Below are 18058 nucleotides of genomic sequence, written 5' to 3' on the forward strand. Positions count from 1 at the left end.
TGTTTAATAAAGCACTCTATCAATTAAATTTCAGCTTCAAAAAAGCCTGGACTGACATGAAACATCAATGTTTGTTCACGGCTCTGCAGACAGTTATTCTGTCAGATATATGAGAGGTTTCAGAAAAATTCCCAGCTATAATTACAGCTCGGTTGTTGCAAACTAGCAATTACAGAAACAATGTGACTAGAGCGTAATCCTTTAATAAGCTTCTGATCAAATCTTCTGGAGCAATGACTTACCACTTTGAAGTCCTCTGCTCTGCACTCGGTGCCGTGGAAGTGGCAGGAGAGCAGCATGTCACTGATATCGTGGCCGGTACGGTCGTAGAATTCCCGCATGTTGAAGGGTCGCGGTTTAAAGTTGTGGAAGTCGGCTTTGACCTTGAGACTCTCCAGAACGCTCTCCTCCACCAGGTGCATGTCTCTGATCTCATACCTTTGAAATCAGATAGAGAAGGAGAGTTCATAGAAATGTTTCAGCAATTGCAAATTTCATGTCTCGTAGGACTCAGCCGCTTGCTTGAGCAGCACATCCCAGCAGTTAACAATCACTCCCTTATCATAGACTTTGTAGGGGTGCTTTTGTACACTTCCAAGAAAATTTATGAGCATCTACACCAGTGAACCTTTACTCTCCTCAACCTAAAAATAATACTGCACAATGAATCATAAGATGCAGAAACCAGACGATAAAAATGTACAAGATGGTTTTTCTGTGGCATTTTCCACCTCTCAGATGACAAGGACTACCAAAGTGTAAAGCTTTATTTTATATTACAGTGCATTATAAAGTTGAGACAGGAGCTGTACAAGGCCATTAACCCAGTAGTCCCTTCACTGCAACAGTTCCAGGCTGCATGGTATTTCAATTTGAACCAACCTTATGTTGACTGGATTATGTTGCCTGTCAGAACATTTGGTTAAACTTTCATGTGAATTTTTAAGCTGACTGTCTCCTTCAGAAGTAAAAGTAACTAAATCTTTTAAATCCATGGCAGAGGTATGGTGAAAAAAAAAGGGAATTTTTCAGAACAATGGAATCATTAATATATTTCTGGGTCACAGTTCAGCTGGTAGAGGAAGCCATAACAGAATTACCACCATGTTTGAAAGATGAGACATTATGGTGGGAGACGTGATGGCTTTTTGCTTCACATGGTGCTCTTTCTATCATTTTGACAGAAGCTCATTTTTGTTTCATCAATCAACAAAACTTAGTTTTGTTACTTAGATTATGGACATTAGCAAAGAAACATGTGCACCCACATCCCAGAGAGCATTCTCCAGCTAGCAGTTCATGAACATACTCATATACAGTCATGGTCCCTGTTATATGTGCTGGTTTGCTGTCCTTTTGCTGAATTTTCTCCTTCCTTCTGTGCTTCCCCATCAGTGTAAGCTATTTGTTATTTCCGGTTTTACTTTGAAGTCTCGTTCTGTGTATCTCCATGCTTTTGCTCCTGAGCCCTCTGGCCCACCTTAATTGTGTCTCTTTCTGAAATCAGCCCTCTAAGTGTGCATACACACATACACACCAGCCAATTCATTAGCTACACCTTGCTGGTACCAGGGTGCACTCTTCTTTTGTCTTAAAAAGTGCCTTAAATTATTATGGCACAGATTCAGCAAGGTGCAGGAAAAATTCTGAGATTTTGATCCATGTTGACAAGATGGAATCACACAGTTGCTGCAGATTTGCTAGCTGCACATTCATGATGCAAATCACCCGTTCTACCACATCCCAAAGACACTCTTGATTTTGGTGGCTGTGAACAACATTTGATGTGATCTGAGTTCTGGTGCGTTATCCTGTTGGAAGCAGCCGTCAAGAAGATGTGTACACTGTGGTTGTAGTGGAACGGATATGGTCAGCAGCAACCGTGGCTGTAGGCTGAAGCATTTGAACAATGATCAACTGCCACTAAGGGGCACACCACCAAGAACCACTGGTACAAGGCAGGATGGAGCCATGCTTTCATGCTGACTCTACCATCTGAATGTTCCAGCAGAACTCGAGACTCATCAGACCACAACAGAGCACAGGTGAACTGTCGCCTCCATTTCCCGTTTCTATCTGACATTAGTAACACCCAGTGTAATCTGCTGCTACTGTAGCCCATATCTTTCAAGGTTTGACTTAATGTACTCGCAGAGATACTCTTCTGAATAGTGGTTATTTGAGTTACTGTTGCCTTCCTAACAGCTGGAAACATTTTGACTAGTCTCCACTAATCTCTGGCATTAGGAATTCATTTTCTCCCAAAGCATTCCCATTCAATGGATATTTTATACTTTTTTGGGAGGGGACCATTCTCTGTAAAACCTGAAGATGCTTCTGTTGGAACCCCCCCCTCCTCCCCACAGCTTCTCAAAAACCCAGACTAGCTTGTGTGGCACCACCAACAACGCCACTTTTGAACTTTTAACTCACGTTTCTTGCCCGCTTTAGCAAGTCATTTTGACTATGTCTACATGCCTAAATGCAACGAGTTGACGCCATGTGATCTGCTGATTAACATTGAACGGGTGTATCTAATGAAGTGGCCAGTGAGTGCATAGTTTTGTCCTTTTATCAGATTGTCCGTTTACCTTCTGAATCTTTGTCTGTGCGCTTCGTTCAATTATATCAAATACACATTTTAGTTAAGTTAGCAAATGTCAGCTAGCTAACAAGCTTAACATCAAAAAGTTTGCATAGTTATTGTAGCCATCTTGGAATATTAATAAAGTAGCATCCACTAACCAACCCTAGAGTGGCCACAATGGATATCTGTATAGTTGCTAATGGTGGGGACCTTCACAGGATGCTAAGGAAAAGTACAGTAAATAATAAAAAGCTAACTCTTTTCCCATAAAAACAGGTTCAGGTAGCAAACAATCTGACAATGAACAAAGGTAAAAATAAGACTACATATGCACAAAAAGCTGCTTAACCAAGTACGCACATGAGGAAACAATCAAAGCAGGACAGACAGTCACAGGGGAAGGAAATCAGACAGCAGAAGGCAAGACACAGGCTGAAACAATCAGGCAGAAAGCGAAGATGCAGGCATAAATAAATAAATGATAAATGTTAAACTAAGGTACGAGCATAGAAACAAGAAAGAGAGAGGCAAAGACAGGGAAACAGGAGACACTGGGAACATTAAAAGCAGAAGATAGTATATTAAACAGAAAAAAAAAAATCAAAAAGCCTAATTAGGTCTGTGTTTTAGCATTTAATACCCATATTAATGCGTTTCTCATCTGTAATATCATGTATGATGTTTAACATAGCTCTGCCTCACTGATAGCTTGGCTTTCAGTTACATTTCTGTTGGTTTCGTCTGTTTCTCCTGACAGACTCTTAACTATAAAGGCCTATGTGTAACGTAGTGGGGAGCCAGACAACCCACATCATATGCAGCATTATCGGTAGCACTGGGAAATTTACTTTCATTTAATGGAGCTCACAAAAATCTGACCACGCTGCCTTGTATTAAAAGTGAGCAGAATAGCTGTAAATGCAGCCGCTCTCCAGCCTTGCTGTGATCTCCCACTGAGCTATTATTAAAAATGTCACCATTTTAATGGACTCACCAAAGAGCAGACTGCTCCAGCCCCCCATCTCACCCCACCTCAAATGCTGCTTCAAATGAAAGGATTTTTTAGAAATTTCTCATATGAATGTACTGTGAATATGGTCTTTTATTGTGGCAAATACAATTAATACACACCATGTGTTTTATGTGCAACATGAATAAGAATGAGATCCAGTGGCTGCTTACTTTAAGAATGGAGTCGGTAATGTGCAATTATGCCAAGCTATTAAAATTTCTTATAAAAACAGGGTGCAGTAAATGCTTTTCTTTTCATTTTGCGGAAGGCAAAAGGGCATCCAACTAAGTGAAATCATCAAAACAACAGATCAATAACAACTAGCCTCATTCTGGTTTAAAAATCAGTTCATAGATTTTAGACATTAAGAAGAGCCTAACCTTATTAGGATGGGGCAGGGAGCGCTTTTGTTTGATTGAAAGTGAACTTAATTGAGGAGAGGCATTGACTCCCTGCTGTTTGTACTGTGGACAGACCTGCCAAGAAGGCACTTATGAGATAAAATCCCAGAAGTACAAGCCGACAGGATCAGCAGAGACTGACACTTCAGTATGTGCACAGCTTAAATATCATGCCACAAGACATTTCCCAGACCAGTGACTCCAAACATGGGAAGTAGGTGGAGAATGATCTTAAATGGATTTCATGCCACGAGCACTTTCATTTCTGGCTGGGGTATAACAGCTAAGTGTGTTGTTGCATCGCCTCTCTACCTTGCCAAGGGAGGCAGGATAATGAGCACTAAACCTACTTCAGAGTGTAAGAGTTGAGATAAGTACACAAAGAAAGAAACTTAGAAGGAAATTCAACCCCTTTCTGATTTGGTGGCCAACTTTGACAAAAAATTCAAAGGGATTAGGAGATGAATTGATGTAGAAAAATCCAGATGGCAAGTGTTGATTATCAGCCACACCAGCCTCACAGGAAAACAAAGCTAATTTTACTCTTCAACTTCAATTTCTGTTAAAGATTTAGAATAGAAATTGTCTCCATCTCCATGTTAAAGTAAACCCACCAGATGCTGAGTCTTCTCCTTGATCTCTTTAACAGACAACATGTTCAAGCCTGGCATAATCTGAGGACACTTTCGTGTTTTTGATGACTCGGGTGAAACAATGGTCCAAACTCTCCTGAAATGCTCTCAAGCCCTGATTGTAGTGAATGTCAAAATCTTGCTAATTGTTGCATTATTGCTACCTCTGTTGACATTTGGAAGAAAAAAAAATATTACAACACCACAGGGAAAGCAATCAAACAGCGTCTTAAGCAAGGATTAACGCAGCCTCTTGTTTTTGCCTGCCTCTTCAACAGCCCTGTGCGTGATCATAATCAGCATTCATTCTGAACACCTCCACGTAATATAACATTTAAAATCTACTGAGTAGATTTAATGTGCAGGAGGAGAATTTTTGGTGAGGTTTCACTGACGTGAAGGATGGAAGTATGTGAACGACAAAAAATAAAAAAAAAAAAAAAAATACCCACAGCGTCTGCCATTTCACTTGCAATCAAAGGAAGCAGACTTTCCACATCTTTTCCTCCTGTGCATGCTGTACAGTACGACGCTGCTTCCAGCTCCATTACCCAGAGCCTTCAGCTGCACCAACAAGGCGGCTGGAGTTTTCTGATTAGTACGCCTTAGTTAATTCAAGCCTGCCAAGCATGCTCTCTCCAAGCCCTGAATCACTCAACAAGGTATGAACTATTAGGGCTTGCTGGATAAAGGAGTGCAAACTGCCAGTGGGGGATGAAGAACTCAATCCTATGCTTAAAACTGGGGTATGCTTTGAAGGTGGGGCCACTGGACTTTAAAAGAAAATCCAGATTAACCTTTCAGCACATTGTAGTTTAGGTGATCTAAGAAGTAACTAGACTACTGCACCTTCTCTAGCCTGTAATGCAAGAATTTGACCACAGAGGTCATAGAGTAGTAGAAAGTGGTAAGACATAGTGGCATAGTGGGTTAAGTAGAGTTCTTTCCACAGGAAAGCAGGTTTGGAATCCCAAGTGAAGCCAAAAGTCAGTGTAAACCTATTTTAGTGCATATGCCATGCTCATCAGGTGGGAGGGAATTCATTTTTCCTTCTTTCTTAGACTTCTGCCAGTTTTCAGTAACAATGCTGCAAAATACAACCACTCTGTTACATTCCTGTATTGAAAATATCACCTAGAAGTATGTATGATTTATTCTAAAAATATGTCTAAATGGACAAAAAACAGAATATTAAAAGACAATTTGCTAATTAATCTGGAACAACGTTTGATGAAAACATTAAATGTTTTATCTAAACTTTGAAAGTGTGAATTACTTTACTAACTATCATAGGGTGAAAAGCAGGTACGCCTGGTGGGTGGTTGGTGCCTATCCCAGCTGTCATAGGGCATAGTGTCATAGTGAGATACACCCTGGACGGGCCACTAGGCAGCACAGCTCATATTCACACAATTAACCTAGCGTGCATGTTTTTGCACATTTGTACCCGTTTGTGTGGGAGGAAGTCAAAGTACCCAAACTCCACCCTTCCGGAGTTCGAACCCAGGAATTTCTTTTTATGAGGCATCGGTGCTAACCACTGCACCTGTGTAAAATATGGGGCGTTTTAAATGCCCAGCTAAAAGGGCAATATTAAATGCAGTAATTCTCCTGTAGCGGAGGCGGAGTTGGAAATTAAATTCGGAGCGCTCTCTATTAACTTTTCTTTAACAGCTACCTTTGGTTGAGAAGGGCCAGCAGCTCCCCTGCGTGGTACAGGTCGTTGCGCGTCACGCGGCTGAAGCGGAAAGCGTTCAGGTTGCAGAAAGTGACGGCGGGGAACGTCATGATCGGGGTCGTGACCTCATCCAGTTTGGTGACGTGAGGGTACTCGAGGTAGAAGTGGATCCGGTCCACGCACACGTACAGCAAGAAGGTCAGAGAGCCCAAGAAAAACACGAGCCACAGGCAGCGTTTGACGCAGAACCGCTCGTACGTGAAGATGTGAGAGATTCCGTGCAGGGTCGAGCTGTGCGCAAAAACTTCTATGGGTGGAGGTTGATTTGACTCCATTTCTTCGGTTTCCACTTTGAGATCCATTGTTCACCGTGCAGCCCTCTCGAGTTGTATGCCAGAGTCAGAAAGCGGCTTCAAAACAGAAAATATTCATTCACCTGTGGCATAAATTCTCATTATCCACGCGAACAGGTCCAAACGTGCAGATAACCTCTCCGTCACCTGGTGCGGTTCGGACGCCATCGCTCACACACACCGACAAAACATTTTAAGCTTTAAAGAAAGTCAGGCGAGCGAGAGATGTGTGCAGAAGTAGCGCCTTTGAAAAAAAGCACAATGACTCCAATGCGTGCATAACCGAGACGCCAAAGCGAATGTCCATCACCGCTGCACTACAATGTTGTTTTGCAGGTTTCTCGCTGGGCTGCAGAAAAGCAAAGAACAATATAAGGGCTGACAAAGTGCTTCATCAGCCTGAAAATTCGCTGGTCGATTATAAGTCCAGTAAAGCACGCGTCGTTCCTGCGCTACAGCGAGAAGAAAGCCGGAGCTGTGGGAGAAATGGAAATCCTTCTTGGCACTTCAGCCCGTTCATAAAGAGTTCCTCTGTAGCTGCGCTGCACGCATGCCCCTTACAGTCAGTCCGCAGATTTTCAGGTCAGACCCGGAGATTTTTTTATACCCTACTCAGGAATCTGAAAACCTGTTTAGGAGTCAGACGGTTGGTTGTTGTGGTGAGTCGTGAGGTTTCCTCCCCCCGCGCGCTCGTTTATGTCTGTCTGCAAGCAGCAGTGGACTGAAGCTCTGCTGTTCACCTGCGAGTTAGTTACTCCAGTTGTTTTTTATATATCAGCACTACACAAGCTGGCAGCCGGGAGGAAGAAAGAAAAAAAGAGAGCGAGAGGTGGGATTTCAGAGACTGTGCAGATTAAAGTGGATTTGTTATCTTGGGATATATTTATTTAAAAATATAATTGAATCAGTGATTTACACCCTATCGATATTTCAGGGATTCAATAGAATATTGAGCAAGTCATTTATACAGATTGTTAACTTTGGTCTAAAATGATCAAAGGATATCACCATCCTTAAAATATACAAACTTGCCTCGGGGCTTAAATGAGGCTTTGGTGATTCACTGGGCATATAAGAACAGCTACTTGGCATATATTTAAGTCAGTGACTGACTTAACTGTGCGTTTTCATTTTTATTTTGTCCTGGCTCTTAGACAAAGTAACGGACAAAACTTGTTTTTGTGTCTAGGAATTTTATTTTACGTTGCTGAGTTAAACTAACACCTTTCTAAATACTTAACCAGCTAGAGCAACCGAAAAAAGCAACTTTTTTCAACCCCCTTTGTTTTATCTAAGGGAGATGCAGTAAGTGTGTTGTAATATGTGTTGGTTTATGTGGCTGACTCAATTTTTGTATGTTTTTTCGTTCACATAAGATTACCTGTTTAAATGAGGGAATAATAATAATAATAAGAAGAAGAAGAAGAAGAAGAAGAAGAAGAAGAACGCCCCCTCAACTTGGACTTGCAAATCAGAAAGTTGCAGTAGACCAAAGTACCCCAAGTTAGCAATCCAAGATAGCAGGACCGAAATAAACAGTTGTAAAACTGTAAACTTTTAAATGTGTACTGCAACTGTATATTTTTGACTCACTAAATAAGCCATACACCGAGCGCTGATCAGGCTCCATCCATGAATGTGTTTGAAACACAAAAGTATTATGTTGTACTGCTAGTATTACCCGAATGACTATTTTGCTAAGAACCAAAACAAATCCTTATTTTTTCACTTTTTCTAGAACAAGCTAACTCAGGAGTGACATGACTCCTGATTAAAACTCCCATGCCACTGGTTCAATCACTGTCTCATCTTGGACCACTTGCATGCCTCCCACCAGACACATTGTTAAAAGTCCTTTTTGAAGGACTTTGGTTCGAACTGGTGCATACATGCGAGAACACTCAAAATCCCCAAAACATGGTAAATGGTAAATGGCCTGTATTTATATAGCGCTTTACTAGTCCCTAAGGACCCCAAAGCGCTTTACATATCCAGTCATCCATTCACGCAAAACATGCTTTTTTGGAAACTCTCTGGCTGAGTCATCCAGCAGTCAGTTTGTTCCTTATTTGTCAGCACTTCACAGATTCTTACATTTGCTCATTTTACCTTTTTGCAGAGCATTAACTTCAAGAACTGAGTGTTCACCTGCTACTCAATACATGCCTCTTCATGGCAGGTACCATTGCAGAGAGATAATCAGAGTTATTATTAGCACCTGTCAGGGATTGTAACATTTTGCCTGATTGGTGAAGACAATTTGGAATAATTAGCTTCTTACACAATAAGCCCATTTGGAAAACCTGAAAGGTGTATAATAGTAAAACTGACAAAATGAGTCATTTGGATGAAAAAAATTCTATTGCGATATTATGGCAGCATCCATCTGTCTGTCTGTCTGTGTTTTTTGTTTTCTTCTAGCTTTGTTTCTAGCACACTTGCATTGTATTAAGAACTGATCAGCTGCTAGCTAAAATGGATGCTCTAAGCTGTGAGTCTACACAATACAGTACAACCTAACTTTTCCCACAGAATGGGAGTTAAAAGAAAAAGTTGTAAACTTCCCACTGTAATTGTTTAGAATCAAATGTCAGATCAAAAGAGCAAGACATTTACGTATTCAAGCTGAGCTGAAAGAAAGTAAATACCGGACCTATATTTGTCAGGCAAAATCCAAATGAATGAGAGAATAGTGAATAGCCAATTTGGCAGAAGGTTTTCAGAGAACATTATTTCCTGTTAAACAGAAACTATTTGGGTGCTTTGACTGTTTTTTGTTATACGAGTCAGAGCTACATCTTCCAGCTTAAGGGAAATGATTCCTTATGTGTACTGAAGTTCCTTTGAACTCTAAAAGAAGAAAAAGTTTGTGAGAAAAAAGGGGAGGGAACTGCATAATCAGTGAATCTTTGAAGTTAAAGGAACAAAGTGATTTGAATCTGCAAAGATATTCATGATTTCCACCTTTATAATATCAACCTAGAAGGTGATAGTTAACGCCATGTACGTTATTGCATTTTTAAAGAGGACAGACTCTCACATAGCAGATGACTTCACTCACCCTCTGTAATTTAAAGTCAAATTCAAAGAAAATAATTTCAGCACACAAAGGAGAAAACTGAATTTTCCACAGGTTCATTCCTTACACAGACAATCCCAACGCCAGGATTAAAGTCATATTACTCCTCATATGAATTAAAAAAGACATGAGCAGTTCTTTTGTTTGACTGCAGCCTCAGAGAGAAAAGAGCCTGTTATGCCTGTAGGGGATAAGGATATAGTGGGGTACATTACAAGGACTGGAATACAGACTTAAAGATTTAGAAAGATTGCTGAGTTTTGAGGCCAAAAACGCAATAAAGAAAGTCAATTTCAGTGGTATTTGGAATTAAACAGACCATACAAAACAATACAATAAAGTGCAATACGTTAAATAAATACTCCAGCAATTTAATATTCTACTTTCATAATAATACTGGTGATCTCCAAAGATGCAACATTAAAAAAATAAAAACAAAACAGAAGTGAAATTAAGATGAAACTCAAAAGCATCTTTTATTAGACAGTCTAAAGATGTGGAAGGAGGCTCTCCCCAAAACAGGATCATTATGAGCTACACAGGAAGGAAAAATAATGATATGTGCCATGTTTAGATTGGACCCATGAATAAACAATGACATTTTATCCTCAGCTGGATGTTGGCGTGAAAAAATAGATCCGGCTGTGCAACATGGCTGAATCAAGCTTTGTTAATATCACAAAATATTTATCACATGTCATGAAAGATGCATTGAGCTCCCTAAATACCTCAGCATGAGAAGAAAAAGTCCTCATCTCTGACATTAAACGTCCTGTAACATTCGGCACTGTGCCTTGGAGCAGTTCTTATCTCAAATGCTACATAAACAGCTATATGTGTTGCAGAATGTGTATTGAATTAAATATATATATATATATATAATATATATTCTGATATATATATATATATATATATATATATATATATATATATATATATATATATATTTTTTTTATGTGGTCAAGCAAAGTCCTTTTTCCACATGTTTACAGTTTCCATGACTGCAATGATTGTCTCTCTTACGTACAAGTGCATGATGGTGGAGAGAACACTGAAATTTTTTTCATGACTGGTACTGACTATTAAGAAAAGAATGTAAGTCATTTTGACTTTAAATGGGACTGAGTAGTTCCAATTTCTGTTTATATCCATATTTTTTCTAATCAAATATATTTAATTATAGTTTATTTGGGCAGCACGGTGGCACGGTGGTTAGCACTGTTGCCGCACAGCAAGAAGGTCCTGAGTTCAATTCCACCATCAGGCCGGGGTCTTTCTGTGTGGAGTTTGCATGTTCTCCCCGTGTTTGCGTGGGTTCTCTCCGGGTACTCCGGCTTCCTCCCACCGTCCAAAGACATGCAGCTTGTGGGGATAGGTTAATTGGATAATCCAAATTGCCACTAGGTGTGAATGTGAGTGTGAATGGTTGTCTGTCCCTGTGTGTTAGCCCTGCGACAGACTGGCGACCTGTCCAGGGTGTACCCCGCCTCTCGCCCTATGACAGCTGGGATAGGCTCCAGCGCCCCCCGCGACCCTGAAAAGGATAAGCGGAAGCGGATGGATGGATGGAGGTTTATTTGCTTTAGTGATTGTTACTTTTGAATTTGGTCTCCTCCTTTGTAAATCAAACTCTCATCTGGTGCCTCATAAAACTATATATGAACTAGCTTAGCTTCCTACTACAGGGAGTGTCAAACATGTGGCCCAGGGGCTAGGAAAGACCCACTAAAGGCTTCAATTTGGCCCACTGGATGGCTTTAGAAAATAATTTAAATAAGAGAAAGGAATACATTTTCCACTCGTAGCTATATTTTGGTTAGTTTTACAGTCTTCTCATAGCCTGGCAAGCTACACCAGAGTAAGTAAGTAAAAGATAAACCAGTATAAACCATTAAAAAACAGAAAGGTTCCTGTTTGTTAATGCTTACTTTAGAAATTTCAGTTGTTGTTGTTGTTGTTGTTTGTTTTTTGTTTGTTTTTTTACAGTGGTTCCATTGTAAAATATTAAAAGAGGGATATTTTCTCTGAACTAACAGAAAATTTCAGATTTTCTTCACAGTAATTAAAAACTGAATGGGCTGTCAGGTAATTATGATAAAAAAAAATCATTAGTAAAAGTCATGAAGGATCTTCACTTCTAAACAAGCTCAATGCTCAAAAACATGAAAGGAACTCGTCACAGTATATCACAAAGATGATGCTGTTGGCAGCATATTCTTCACCACAGCATCTCCAGACTCTCTCATGTCTGTCACACGTGCTCAGTGTGAACCTGCTGTCATTTCTGAAGAGAACAGTGCAGTGCCAGTGGCAGACCTGCTGACTGAGCTGCATGCCACTGGTTTATGAGCACAGGTCCCATCAAAGGACATTGGACTCTCATGTCATGCTCACTGAGTCTGATTCTACTGCTCTGGCAGTGATCTTCCTCTTCCTCCTCGTGCAGTGGAGCAGATACAGGTCCCGCTCCTGGGCTGAAGCCCTTCTATGGCTCTCTTCCACTCACTCATGTAGCAGTCTGTCTTCTGGCATCTCCTCCACACTCTTGAGACTGTGCTGAGAGACACAGCAAACCTTATTGCAACAACACATATGGATTGTGCCACTCTGGAGGACCTGTGAAACCTGACTAAGCTGCAGGTCTAATGCAACCTGAAGTGACAAGGGAACTAGCAAAAGGCAAGGCTAAAGAAAAATCAGTCAGGAGGGATAAGAAGAGACCAATGTTCTGTTCAAAAGCATTCCCTTTTGGGGGGATTGCCTTTTGTTGCCTCTGCAGTGCACCTGTTGTCACTTCCATTTGCAGCAATGTAGCTGAAATTGATGCACAGTGCTTTATACTTCCCTGAAGTTTATCTGGCCTTGTGTTACACTGTGATGGTCAAGTGTTCCCTTATTTTTATTTTATTTTTTTTGAGTAGCATAGTTTACACTCTTGTAGTGGTCTTTTTACTTACATAAAGGATCTGAATATTTCATGTACTGATTCACTGCCTGGTTTGAAGCCGATGTTGTACAGAGGATATTTTTCCTCCATTTACTATTCTTTAAACAAATTCAGCTGCTACCAGAAACTGAAGTTGGCATTTGAGAGACGTTATATTTCACAATACAATCTCATATTATTTATGCTGTATATTAAGAGCTCATTATTACATATTTATATTACAGGGTGATTCCAATATGGTAACTGGTATGATTACTTTTAAGCTGTGGAAGTGGAAAATGGGAGTGAATAAAGAATTCACTATTTACCAACATGGAGCTCCTGGCAGTACCATCTGCATATCCTCCTTCACTACATCCATGAACACCGTCCCTCCTCTGCAGTTGTCCAAACCATCTCACCTTAGTCTCTTTAACTTTGTCTCCAAACTGCTCAACCTGAGGTGTCCCTGTGATACTCCCTCTGATTCTAGTCCGGTCCATCTTGGTCACATCAAATAAATAATAATAATAATTACTGATATATGATCGGAGTATCCACCTCCTGTCTTTTTATTAGTGACACTGTCTCCAAAACACAATTCCTAGCAGCTCTCACTACCATCTTGTAAACCTTCCCTTTTCCTCTTGTTGCTATCCTTCTGTCACAAATCACCCCCGACACACATCTCTACCTCCTCCACCCTGGCTTCACCTCTCTTTTTGTGCAATTCAATTAAATTCAGTTGCATTTATATAGCACCAAATCACAACCAAAGTTGCCTGAAGGCACTGAATATTGTAAGGTAAAGACCCTACAATAATACAGAGAAACCCCAACAATCAGATGCACACTGTCCCTATGTGTCAATTTGTGTGCTGTATTGTAATAATGTTTGCATAAAATGTATTTTGTACTAGCTCTTCACTGAAGTCGTGTCAGGTTTAATAGACCTTGTGGTCGGTATATAGAAACACCCGTCCATCCATCCATGTTGTTGCAAAGGCTGTATCCTGTCCCAGCTAGGCTGTTGCTGAGCCACTCCCAGAGTGACCAACAACCATTCATGCACACATTCAATAGTACTAATAATAATTCAGTAATACTGAAATACATACATGTATTATCTATGCCACGCAGTGGGCTAAATCCTGTAAAAGTAGATTGAAAAATGCATGGAAGAAAACATGTTTGCTCTTAAATACATCACAACTGCTCATAGAAAAAATACAGCTAGGGCCATAAATTACCTACTAGGCTGTTTAAAGGTTAAACTAATAATTAATATTGAAAATGTATTGTAGTGAATCTAATATTACTAAAATATTCCAAAAGTGTTGCTCCCTTCTGTTAAATGCTTTATTGCATGATGTTTATATTACTGTATGTATTATTTATTATGGATAGAATAAATAATATATAATGCATCAATTATGTAAGGATAATTGATAATAGGCAGGCTGCTGTCCGTGGTACTGATCAATGTTTTGGCCACGCGGGTGTCGGTGCTACTCTCCAGGCCTGCAGGGGGCGGCAGAGCGCGCAGCTGCTACATTTGATGAGCAAAAGGAGCTAAAACGTGAACAGCAGCAGCCGCAGCGAAAACATGGCGATGCCCGTGAGTGCGGCTCGTGTCTGTCGCCTGGCAAGACGTACTGTTTCCTCCCTGTCAGCCGGACACAGGCGGGCTGTCAACCTGCCAGCGAGGACCTGCTTCATCTCCACATCCACGGCCAGCAGTGAGTTAATGTAGTGGTTAAATAAAGGTTAGCTTTTGAGCCCGCCCCCTCAGAGGTCAGTGTCTCAACAGGCGTAACCTGACAGCTAATGGGTTATGTTTGTTAGTGTGGTTGGATTCTCCGTTATGGCCTATCTTTTCTGCAGTAGTAAGGGCTGTAAGTGGTCATAAAATCCGAATAAATTTATATTTAAAGCAAAAACAAAGAAAGCTGTGCGGATACGCCTGACTGATGTTTTCACACGGAGCCGTAGCTGTCTTTGTACCTTGAAATTCACGCCCATTGGGACTAAAATTTTAATAAACATAGACCATAGTATGTGTGCACAGTGTTGAAGTAATAGAAGTTTAAACTGAAATAAAAAGCAGCGAAACAAGTACTGTCCGAAAATAGGTGCATTAAACTCCTGCCTTCAAATGTGTGCAGAGTTAATGTGCTGCTGCTCCTGTTTTTCTGAGTAAATGTACCTTTAAATGAGCAGTTTTATTACTTTTCTAATGTCCATTGCATTTAGAAAACACTTGAGCACCTGTGTATACTAAGATATACTGTAGTCAATTTAGTAATTGTACGATAATGTACAACAGACCGATGGGCTTAAACCTGGGAGAAAAATCAGGGTTTTTAACATTTCGAGTTGCCAAGTAATGCACTGATAATTGTTGGCAAGTTTAGAAGATGTCTAAATGCAGAATGAATGATTTTCAAATCTCATAATCCTGTATTTTATTCCTAATAGAAAAGAGAAAACATATCAAATGTGTTTGGGGTTTTTTAATGAATAAATATTAGCTCACTTTGAAGTTGATGCGAGCAACGTATCTCAAAAAAGTTGGCACAAGGGGTGCCACTTTGGCTCAGTGGGTGAGTAGGTGAACACATAAGAAAAGACTAAGAAAGTAAGTGTTCATTAAGGGCATCTTGGAGAGGGCAGTTTCTCAGGAGTAAAAATGTGTAGAGGTTCACCAGTCTGCAAAACAAATCAATCTACACGTTGTGGAACAATTCAGGATAATGTTATTCGACATAAAATTCCAAAGACTTTGAATATCTCATCATCTACAGTGTATAATATCAAAAGATTTAAAGAAACTGGTGAAATCTTTTGTGCAAGGGACAAAGCTCAAATTCTGTATTGGGTGCCTGTGATCTTCAGGCCCTAAGGCAGCAAAAAAAAAAGAGAAGAGGGACCGTCTGACTTTTCATCAATGCTCAGTTCAAATGCCTGCAACTCCGATGGTATTAAGCTGCTTTAAGTGTATATGGATCTGACAACTTGTACAGCTGGAATGCCACCATAGGTATATACAGGTTTTTAGAGCCAAGTATGTTCCAATCCGGTGACGTCTCTTCTTAGGTCTCGTATATTTCAGCAAGATAATGTTAAACCACATTCTGCACCTATTAAAACAGCATGGCTTTATAATAGAAGATCCCGGGTACTGAACTGGCCTGCCTTCAGTAATGCACATGCATTTGCAAAAGAGACGTACAGCACCTAGTAACTGAAGCCATATATTTTTAAAGCTGTCAACTTATTTAATCACTTCTCAGTGGTGTGTGTGTGTGTGTGTGTGTGTGTGTGTGTGTGTGTGTGTGTGTATTCAAATACTGTTGGGCCCGCCTATCAGTGTCCCAGATTGATTTAAATATTATTTATGAGATGAGTTGGGACTGCTTGCCCACCGCCCCCCCCCCCCCCCTCAAATCTCAGTGTAACCACAATAAAGTGATAATTAATAGTCCGGATCACAGCATCTTCTGAGAATCGAATTCAACAGTATTAGAAAAGCTGGTATGCAAAGCGTCCAGGTTTCTTTATTGATATGAAAGAAAGGAGAAGGTGGTCAACTTTTTTAAAGGATTCATGTCTCTCTTACTTAGTTAGAACTTTTCCTGTAGCCCATGCTCTTTTGCTTTCTTTTTTCACAGGCAGGCAAATCACAGATGGAAGAGACTTTTTTTTTTTTTTTCTTCCACTAAACTGATATCAAACTTGAGTCATGTAAAGATACATTCCTGTTGTCTTTATCTCTAGGTCTGCAGTTCAGGCTCGACGAGCGAACAGCCCACAGCAGTCTGGACCTCTTCAAGAAAGACACAGGCGTCATCTATCGCATGATGGGCCTTGACCCCAGCCAGGTCCAAGATGACCCCGAGCGTTTCCGGGACTGGGCTGTCGTGTTCGGCGACAAGAAGATCAGCAGCGGACGACACTACTGGGAGGTGACGGTGAAAAAGTCTCAAGAATTTCGTCTGGGCGTGGCCGAGGCGGCGATGTCCAGAGACGACTGCGTGGGCACCAACAGCTCCTCCTGGGTGTTTGGTTATGCTCAGCGGAAGTGGTTTGCCATGACCAGCAATAAGATAGTTCCCGTGACACTGGTGGGCAAGCCGGACCGTGTTGGGATCCTTCTTGACTATGAAGGGGGTTTCCTGGGGCTGGTTGACGTGGAGCAGCCCAGGATCATTCACACTGTTAGGGGTCAGTTCAAGGCCCCCCTGTGTCCGGCGTTTGGACTTTGGGATGGGGAGCTGCTCACACACTCGGGTCTGGAGGAGCCCGAAGGCCTGATGTGAAGATGGATGGCGTGATCGTTGTAAAGGTCGGGGAAAAGTAGCAGGCTAGGCTTGTTACCATGGCAGTACTTATGAGAACAGTATCTTTAATAAGTGGAGAAAAGAAAGCAATATCTTTATGCATCATGTCTACCTTAATTACATTTGTGTGTGTGTGTTTTTGTGTGTGTGTGGTCCAGATGTTTTCTACCCATCCAGTACTCTGTATGTCATCAAGCCTCAGGCAATTATAAGTGTACCTCATGTGCTACCTCTGAGAGGAACATCAGCTGCCAAGTTTTTGTTTCGTTTTTTTTACATTGAATGTGTTGGCATTACCCACCTTTGCAAACTTAAGTCAACAAAGCATTTTTCAAGCTCATGTTCACACTCAAATTTAATAAAATAACTTCACTGATGCTGCCTCTACATTCTTTTATTTACAACAGTTTGTCATTTACAGTGACCTTAAGGCTTTAATACAAATCAGGAAACTGCTTTTTCATTGCAGGTAAAGCCGTTTTCACACATGAACTTTTCAGCAACAACACAGTCACGCTCGTCATTCAATCCCTCTTTAGAATGAGGAGACTGTGCAGGAAGCACCCTCACTTAAACCAGAATATTTCCAGAAGTGAGAACTGTCAGGACATGAACTTTCTCCTGTTGAATGCGGCATTTGAGAAAGGAAACTGGACATCATCCCAACATTTTCCAGACTTCATGTGTGTGAAAACAGTTCACGTTGCAAATGAAGCGCAGTGAAATCATCACAGGTCTGCATACTGATAAAACACAAGTTTGCGTTCATATATGTGCACAGCTTATATTCACATTCACATATTGTGTCAGCCCAAATGTACACTGTTCCCAGCACCTGACACATTCAGATATGTTTGACAAGAATATCCAATGAGAAGTGTTTTTCAAATTGCAAAAAAGAAAACAAAATCACATCACAGTCCATCAGCAGAGTAAACTGAAGCCTTGACAAAGAAGAGTGTTTCTCATGGGCATTAATACCCGTTTTATATGTTTCACATATAATCAACATCCTGGTTTTGAGAAACGTGGACAATCCGCCTGACGTAC

The 18058-nt window shown here is 40.7% G+C and overlaps 2 protein-coding genes across 3 annotated transcripts in view; one reads left to right on the forward strand and one right to left on the reverse strand.

Annotated features, from left to right (window-relative positions):
• LOC102301226 (acid-sensing ion channel 1) overlaps positions 1-7454 on the reverse strand; it is a 62380-nt gene extending 54926 nt beyond the window's left edge. Inside the window, exons 1-2 of one of the 2 annotated variants that reach the window (XM_042222682.1) lie at positions 6311-7454; positions 243-438 (exon numbers count right to left, since the gene is read on the reverse strand). In XM_042222682.1, the coding sequence (XP_042078616.1) occupies positions 243-438; positions 6311-6672 (558 nt within the window). In that variant the 5' untranslated portion in view covers positions 6673-7454. The remainder of the gene's footprint in view (positions 1-242; positions 439-6310) is intronic. The other variant, XM_005926189.3, reaches the window with a different exon arrangement.
• A 6773-nt stretch (positions 7455-14227) lies between these two features.
• On the forward strand, positions 14228-17384 carry spryd4 (SPRY domain containing 4). Its single transcript, XM_005926192.3, has 2 exons — positions 14228-14407; positions 16446-17384. The coding sequence occupies exons 1-2, from the start codon at positions 14275-14277 to the stop codon at positions 16985-16987; spliced, it is 675 nt and encodes a 224-aa protein (XP_005926254.1). The 5' UTR covers positions 14228-14274; the 3' UTR covers positions 16988-17384.
• Positions 17385-18058: the final 674 nt, after the last annotated feature.

This window comes from Haplochromis burtoni, unplaced genomic scaffold (assembly GCF_018398535.1).
Source record: "Haplochromis burtoni strain Fernald_Lab_line unplaced genomic scaffold, NCSU_Asbu1 Contig_91, whole genome shotgun sequence".
Classification (NCBI taxonomy): Eukaryota; Metazoa; Chordata; class Actinopteri; order Cichliformes; family Cichlidae; genus Haplochromis; species Haplochromis burtoni.

Excerpts from the sequence above, each read along its gene's own strand:
- spryd4 (XM_005926192.3), top strand. The coding sequence starts at position 14,275 with ATGGCGATGCCCGTGAGTGCGGCTCGTGTCTGTCGCCTGGCAAGACGT. Across the intron at positions 14,408-16,445 it reads CTCCACATCCACGGCCAGCA|GTCTGCAGTTCAGGCTCGAC; the intron begins GTGAGTTAATGT and ends CTTTATCTCTAG.